This window comes from Arachis ipaensis, chromosome B9 (assembly GCF_059453495.1).
Source record: "Arachis ipaensis isolate K30076 ecotype BB chromosome B9, ASM5945349v1, whole genome shotgun sequence".
Taxonomy (NCBI): domain Eukaryota; kingdom Viridiplantae; phylum Streptophyta; class Magnoliopsida; order Fabales; family Fabaceae; genus Arachis; species Arachis ipaensis.
In genome coordinates, this window is record NC_142444.1 from 133318234 (window position 1) to 133327202 (window position 8969).

Here is an 8969-nt window from a genome sequence, read left to right on the forward strand (position 1 = left end):
GATTAAGTCATGCCTCTAGAGTGGTAGCCAATTTTTTTTTATACGCCAGATTTAATCTAATAATATTTTTTTTTTAAATTAATTGGACAGTGTTCATAAATAACCATACAAGTATAATAATACAAATACATTTATTTTTATTAGATTAAATTAAATCTTTAATTTAAATTAAAATCAAAATCAAAACCTTGATTTGCTATTTTTTAATTTTATGTATCATATTTCGGACCGAGTGTACTCGAGATGTGTCTTTAGGCTTTATGCTGCGTTTGTTTACATACACGGTATATTGAGACAGAAATATAAAATCGTATTTGAGAGATGAAATATAGACAAAATATTATGCTAGAAATACTGAATTAGTATATTTTGTATCTATCCTGAAATGACAAAAAAAAACTAACAAGAAACATAATTTATTTTTTATTTTTATTATTCTTATTAATTTTTTATAATTATATTTTTATTATTATATTTTTTTTCCAAATTTTTTAAATGAAAAAAATAAAAATAAATTAAATCTTCATAATTTGTTCTAATTTATCACCAAATAAAATATAAAAATACTAATTTAATATAAAAATACTAATTTTTGTGTCTCTGTCATTTGTATCTTGTTCTCAGTCTCTTATCTTATCATTTTTTCACAATCAAATACAGCCTTAACTATTTTTAGGCACTCTATCCAAAATATGAGGTATTGTGCATATAGATAAATACGCTATAGATTATATATTTTCATAAATATTATATTTAAATAATTTAAATAAAAAAAATTTCCCCACTTTAACGGTTTAACCCTCTAATTCAACTTTTAAAATACAATATATACTCTATTTTCGATTAACTCATTAGTAGCCTGTGCAACGAATTAATAAAAATAACAAGGCACAGGATTTGGTGGTCCAGGAACCTTTGGACCACTTAGTGGTCCAAGTAAAAAACATGTTTTTGGAGTTTTTTTATCAATTACTACGTAGTCCTTGAACTAATTTTAATTACAAATTAATCTCATATATTTTATTTAATTATAAAAATAATTTTTTATTTTATAAATTATTATTTTATCAATTATCTATTATATTTATTAACAATCAAATACAAAAATAACAACCAATTATATCCTCTATTCATCCTAATAATTCCAATTGATTAAAAAATTAACTTTGATCTCATTACGTTCGTCCATGGCTTCCAAATCGTGTTTCCTTGAAATTCAATCGATTGATTTTTCAAAACAATCGATTGAATGATAACTCAATCGATTGGTTTACACTATATCACAAAACAATCGATTGAAAGTTGTAAGGTAGAATAGTAAAAAGTTTAAACCAATCGATTGTTTATACTTTCCAATCGAATGAATGCCTCAAAACAATCGATTGTTGTTGTTACTCAATCGATTGAATTCACGAAAACAACATGGATTTGTCAAATACAATCGATTGGAAAGTGATGACATTGAAGTTTTAGCCAAATTCAATCGATTGGTAATGTAATCCAATCGATTGGAAGGTGATGAAGTTGAATGTTTTGCCAATTTCAATCGATTGGTAATGGTACCCATCTACTCAATCAATTGTTTTTTATTATACCAATAAGCTATTGAACCAACTTGGTTAAACTTGGTTACCAAAATAATTTCGTCATGTAGTATCACGGATTTAATTAATACTAGTAGAAATACATTTCCTTCGTCCAAACTAGACCAAACTACAGGATCAATGATTTAAGTTAAGTGATAAAAATTGTTCTTATGTTAATACATTGATATTGGTGCAAGAAGATAATAAGATCTTGATCATGGTGATTGAAAAAAAAAATTGGATTAATGAGGATTTGTACAACCTATTTGTGATTTATGAAAGTAGAATAGAATAAATTGTACAAAATCTTACAGAATTATTATGAAAAATGAGAACATTACCAATTGATTGAGTAGATGGATATTCCATTACCAATCGATTGAAATTGGCAAAACATTCAACTTCATCACCTTCCAATCGATTGGATTACATTACCAATCGGCAAAACATTCAACTTCATCACCTTCCAATCGATTGGATTACATTACCAATCGATTGAATTTGGCTAAAACTTCAATGTCATCACTTTCCAATCGATTGTATTTGGCAAATCCATGTTGTTTTCGTGAATTCAATCAATTGAGTAACAACAACAATCGATTGTTTTGACGCATTCATTCAATTGGAAAACAATCGATTGGTTTAAGCTTTTTACCATTCTACCTTACAACTTTCAATCGATTGTTTTGTGATATAGTGTAAACCAATCGATTGAGTTATCATTCAATCGATTGTTTTGAAAAACCAATCGATTGAATTTCAAGGAAACACGATTTGGAAGCCATGGACGAACGTAACGAGATCAAAGTTAATTTTTTAATCAATTGGAATTATTAGGATGAATGGAGGATATAATTGGTTGTTATTTTTGTATTTGATTGTTAATAAATATAATAGATAATTGATAAAATAATAATTTATAAAATAAAAAACTATTTTTATAATTAAATAAAATATATGGGGTTGATTTGTAATTAAAATTAGTTCAAAGACTACGTAGCAATTGATAAAAAAAACTCCAAAAACATGTTTTCTACTTGGACCACTAAGTGGTCCAAAGATTTCTGGACCACCGAATCCTGAAGACATTAATATATTACATAATTTCCAATAAAGACATTTTATGTAATTTATAATTGGCAGCACCTTTTGTTATAAAATATGGGAAAAGTTTGAAGATTATTTCGCTAAAGTTGCAAGATACAAAGTTAAGCAACTCAAATCTCAAATTAAAACTATCAAAAGTTAACAGTTATCGATAACATGGCACAGGATTCGGTGGTCCGTAAGCTCAAACACTTCTTTTATTCCTTAGCAGCATTGAAAAATCCTCTGACTACTGAAAAACAAATTGATGTTATCATTGAGGACCTCAATGAAAATCAAATGTTCATATCCACTGTCTCTGCAAAAACAAAATCATTCACACTCTGCAAAAACAAAATCATTCGCACTCGATGAAGTTGAAAATTTACTACAAACACATAACAGCTAAAAAGATTTCACAAACCAAAAACCATGATTACTCAAGCACACTATTCACAAACAATTTTGGGGTAAGACGTAGAAGAGTAGCTAAATTTAATCGAAGGGATCGCAACTCCTACACCTCAACTCATTCACAATGCCAGGTTTGTGAAAAATTAGATCATCTTGCATGGCCATGTTATCATTGCTTCGATCAAAGCTTTCCTTCCCCAACTCATTCTCAAGATTGTCAACCTCCCACCAACTCTCAACAATTCAGGACTTCCACCATTACAAACTCCACAAAATCCTTTTCATTGCTAATTTGTATTTTAATGATATATTTTAAAAATGTTTCTTTTTTGTCTTGCATTTTAAAAATGCTATAAAAAGATGTTTTACTAAGAAAGTAAGAGACATTAAAAAATAAAATTTTATATTTTAAAAGTATTAAATACATATAAAATTTAAAAATATTTTAAATTTAATTATTCTATTAATTTTTATATTTTTTCTTTTCAATTGAATCCTTACGCTGCTTTTAGTTTTATGATTAGATCTTTTCTAATGTAAAAAAAATATTTAAATTGATAAAATATTTCTTTACAAATTAGAGATATTCATAATTAAAAACCTTATTAGATATTTGACCACATATATTTTTGAAAAAATATTATGTTAATTTTAATATTTTCAACATAAAAAAAACCTAATTACAAAATTAAAAACAGTGTAAAACCCAATTGAAAAGAAAAAAAATATAAAGACCTAATTAAAAATTTGATAAAACTATAAGAACCATCAGAGTAATTAAATCAATATTTTATTATATTCTAAAAACATACTCTAAAGACCGTTTAGCCAAAATTTTATAGCTACCAATTTGAGGCAGAGGCAGTAAATTATTTACATAAAAAATAATTAAAAATTATAAAAGAACATTAAAAAAAGGATAAGACTTCACTGAAAATGATATACTCATTTAGAATGTCTCAACCACAAAGGCAAATTACTGACTACTATTACCAGTAAACACCTAAGAAACTACTATTACTAATAATGATCTTTTTTCTGTTTCCCCCTATCCTATAACACGTTTTCTTTTATTAAATGAAACATCCACAATGAAGCTCTATCCAGTTGTGTATAAATATAAATTGTATTGCAATATTCAGGCTTAAATACCTGATATATTTCCATACTCACTTCCACTATTAAATGAGGTTCACTAAAAGGTTCTCACATCCCATTCAATTATGAAAATGAGTGTCAACTTAGTATAGGACGAAAGATGAAACTACTTACAATGTAACTCTGCATATATAAGCATATTCTATCTGAGACAAACACATCACAAGGGGTAAGCAATGCTCAACGATGTAACACACTTTAACATTTTCTAAGGTGAAGCAATAACAATTTATAGAAGATTAGAACAAGAACCCATGACATAAGAAAGTGAGTCATTTGGAACTAAAACAAAAACTAAACTGAAACATAATCATATGTTCAAGGATTGGAGATGAAATCATTAATGAAGAAATTCTAATGGGGAAAATCTAGCTTATCACAACAAAAGGTGCTTTAGACATAGAAATAATCATTGCATGAACACCCAAAACTGTCAAAACACCACAGTAAAAGTATCAACTAGACACACAAAATTCAGGCTAAAATACTAATGAGTCACAGCCAACACCTTTTTCAGTGTGCCACAAACCACTCCTCTCATGGTTTCCATCTGCCACCACAAACCAGATTGAAGTTTATATGATTTTATCAGTTGAAAAGCCAGGAATCTCCGAATTTGATGGTGCATTTGCCCAGAGAAATACAACATGACCAACCACTGACCAACGTTCATCCTTAGCCATGAGTGGACACTTGCTCCCCTTCAATACTCGAGCACCTCTCCTCCTCCTGTACAACACAAGTGCAAATACAGGGGGAAAATGATTATGCCAACCTCAAAGTTTTACCTTCACTACCATTATTGCTATCCATTACTTCACTACCATAATCGCTACCCATTACGATGTTACCAACAAGTGTCCACTGCTATCTGTAAATATAACTTGACTACACCTTATTTCTACTTGTTATAGAAAGTAAAGCATGCACCTGTGCAAGAACAGAAAGAGGAAAGAAACAAAGAAAAAACTAACAAATGGCAACAGAAATAGTCAACCACATCAAACCATCATAAGGGGAAAATATGATACTATAGCTGAAATGCTACAAGAAGCGATATATCCAGATAGACTAAAATCACAAGCACGCAATTTAAAGCTACACGCAAAAACAACGACTAAATAAAAATAATAGCAGCTAATATTTCCTCAACCATGCTAATTATTATAAATATAAACTAGTAAAGAAACTACAGCAAACTACTGGGATTCAAGCAACTCAACCAGTCCCACTGTGCATTGCATTGAACTTGAGTCATTCTTTGGCAACGGGAAGCATCCATAGGAGGTCACAATTTAAGATCAAAAGACATGGATCCACAAGCTGAACTTCAAGATCCAGCAAGAAATTAACCATCAAAATTACTGTTGTTGAGCTTGTCGTGACTGAGCACCAGCATACCCACCACCATAACCAACTTGCCCACCATGAGAGCCATTTCCCTGAGGAGTCCCATAGTTTCCAGACCGTTGAGTTTGTTCAGATCTCCAACCAGCATTTCCATAACCTGAATGTCCATTTGCATCCCCATAACCACTTCCCATATAGCTCCCACTGCCACCACTACCTTGTAGTTCATTCCCACCAGCATTGCTAGAATTACTATTTGGGGTACCCCCAGTACGCCCTCCAACAGCACCATATCCGCTGGGATTCCCATAAGAACTATCACTACCATACCCACCATATCCATATCCTTGATTCCCGTAGCCAGCAGCTCCGCCAGGAGATTGACCTGCAGTTGCTGAACCAGGACCACTGCCGCCAGATCCAGCAACGCCACCTGGAGCACCCCACGCAGCAGTGTTCCCATAGCCCATAGACCCATAGCCAGAAGCAGCCTGAGCAGGCCATGAACTCCTTGGGCCACCAGGTGCACCACCAGTGTAAGCAGCATTAGCAACATTTGGATTCCCATAAGCTGCACCGCCAGCTCCACCATACCCAGCAGCAACACCACCATAACTTCCATATGCACCGTAGCCAATGCCATTATTGGCTGGACCATAACCATACCCAGGTGCACTATAGCCAGCAGAACCATAAGTTGGGAATCCCCCAGCAGCACTTGGAGGCTGAATATACCTACTAGAATCCATACGACCATCATAAGCATTCTGGCTGCCACCAGATGATCCATACCCTTGATACCCTCCTGCGCCACCACCTCCACCACGGCCAGTTGAACCAGGATTGGCATCTTTAGGAAGTGCACGCTTCACCTCTACTTGCTTACCATATAAATCATGAAATGTCTTATGCAAAACCCTATCAACTGCCTCCTCATTGTCAAATGAAATAAAACCAAATCCACGTGGTCGTCCAGTATTCTGGTCAAACATAACTACTACATCAGTTACATGACCATATGACTCAAAGTATTGACGAAATTTTTCTTCTGTCAGTGTGGGAGGCAACCCTCCAACAAATATCTTCTTGGTCCTCGTGTTTCCACCATTTCCACCAGAATTCCAACCAGAATGAGAATTTCCACCTCTTGAAGTGACAGAAACTTGTTGATCCTCTCTTGATAAGGCCCTCTTAGCATCAACCTGAATAATAGAATTATAAGATTAAAATCACCCAACAGAAAGTCTCATAAATTGACAAGGGCAAAGAAAAACATGCACAACATCACAAATTAATATCTGTATTCTTCAGTTATCAACATGATCAATATTCAAAACCAATCCTCTTGGGCTGACATTATAAATCACTTCCCCGATATTCAAAAGAATCCAAAGGCAATTCAAATCAAAACATGACAAAAGTTAATAATAATAACTGACAATGGATCCCATAAAATCATCACTCATTCGATATTTTGATATGCCAACCAACAAAAAGACATAATCGTAAACTCAAGCATATCTCAATAATTATGCATTTTGTAGAAGGAAATGAATCACCTAATTGCAAACTCTACATTTTAATTATTTTTCAAGATTGACCAAAGAGGATTCAATATTAAAGAATATTAACGTTACTCTCATCTGTCATAAGCATGAAGAAACATATTGCCTTAACTATGTCAGCTGACAACAACAGTAAATGATATGTATTACAAATTAGCAGTTAATGTGCCCTCAACCAAAGAAACTACCATCTAAAAGCATCCATTTCATTCCATTACACATTTCATACATTAACTATTGCTCACCAACAGCTAGTGCCTAGTAGCATAAGTATTATTTGTTCTTTCTTCTACTGTTGTACTACAGAGAATCACAGGCATAGCTAACACCCAATAGGGGTGTTCTCAGTAAAAGCATATCTTGAATTAAGAGAAAGACCAAAAACATTAACCATGAACAAATCAATTAGGGACATGTCTCTCCGAAAAGAAAAACCCTAAAACAAAGACCATTCAAAAGAAAAACCTATTAAGCAAGCGAATAATGCAAATAACCACTGGCAGTGGCACCAAACAGTATATAAAAGAAAAACCCTAAAACTAAGACAAAACCCCACAACTAATTATATTCCAATAATAACAAAAACCAGCAAATCGGAACCAACAAACACACTATGAAATTCGCAACACCAATAAAATAGACGAAAGAAACCATCTTTCTTAATTAAAGAAACAAAATGAAGGAAACCCAAACCTAGGCCTAAGAAGAATAGGGTTAAAGAGGGTTGTGAATAAAAATGGGGAAAAGGGAGAAAAGTTAATAAAGGGGGAAATGAGGGTAACCGTTCTGCCATCAATGACATGCTTATCTTGGAGGACCCTATCGAGAACAGAGGGATCGGCGAATTCAACAAAGGCGAAGCCTCTGGGCTTGCCGGTGTTCTTGTCCCTCATGACGGAGGCGTTGGTGACGTCACCATAGTTGCAGAAATGGTCCTTCAACTTGTCCTCATTGGTGTCCCACGAAATCCCTCCGATGAATAGCTTCCCCTGATCCGAATCCATGCCCTTTCCTTTCCCTCTCTCTCTCTCTCTCTAAATATATATAGTGTGTAGAGTATGTATGTGAAGAAGTAGTAGTATTATTTTTGAGGGGGTGGGGTTTGTGGAAAAGAAAGAAGGGATTTGGGTTTGGGAATTAGGAGGGAAGAGGTAGAGAGGGAAAAGAGTGGGGTGGCTAATCACTAATGTGAGCGGTGCCGCGTATGTTATAGTTATGTGTGAAACAGTTTTGTGTGTGTAGTGTAGAAGCAAGGACTAAGGTGTAATTTGGTAAAAATCTTATTAACTTGTTTTTGAAAAAATAGCTTAAATAAAAAATATTTATATTAAAAATAATTTAATTTTTAAAAATTATAATTTAATTTTAAAAATTATATCAGATATTAATAAAATATATTTTTATAAGTTAAAAATTAAGAGAAGTAATTTATGAACCTATCTAAATCGATCTTAAAAATTATAGATTATAATTTATAAAGTGAGAATTATATTTTGTATAAAATTTTGTTATTTTTGTATAAAGTAAATACTTGTTTTATTTTTATAAAAATTAATAATCAGTCACATCTATAAAAAAAATAGAGGATAGAATTTCGCAAGATTGAAAATGAGAACTAATATTTTTCTAGGTAAGGATTGGAGACGAAGAACAAATCAAAAAGAGAAGAGAGAGTAAGAAGACATCTCTTACTCTCATTTTGTGCCATTGTCATCTCTAAAAATAGAATTGTACATATAGTGTAAAAATAAGGACTTTGTGTCTTGTTTTTTATACAATAAAAGGTGATCTATACATGTGTCAACTATTT

At 32.3% G+C, this 8969-nt stretch overlaps 1 protein-coding gene across 2 annotated transcripts; it reads right to left on the reverse strand.

Annotated features, from left to right (window-relative positions):
* Positions 1–4458: 4458 nt before the first annotated feature.
* LOC107618058 (heterogeneous nuclear ribonucleoprotein 1) lies at positions 4459–8363 on the reverse strand. Of its 2 annotated transcripts, XR_001615130.3 has the most exons (3): positions 7942–8363; positions 5468–6796; positions 4459–4973 (listed from the first exon to the last, which is right to left on the reverse strand). XR_001615130.3 is itself a non-coding variant. In XM_016319984.3 (2 exons), exons 1-2 carry the CDS (start codon positions 8161–8163, stop codon positions 5606–5608), a joined length of 1413 nt encoding a protein of 470 aa, XP_016175470.1. In that variant the 5' UTR covers positions 8164–8313; the 3' UTR covers positions 5232–5605. The 2 variants fall into 2 exon arrangements, 1 of the variants encoding a protein (XP_016175470.1); XM_016319984.3 differs by lacking the exon at positions 4459–4973 and having other exon boundaries at positions 5232–6796; positions 7942–8313.
* Positions 8364–8969: the final 606 nt, after the last annotated feature.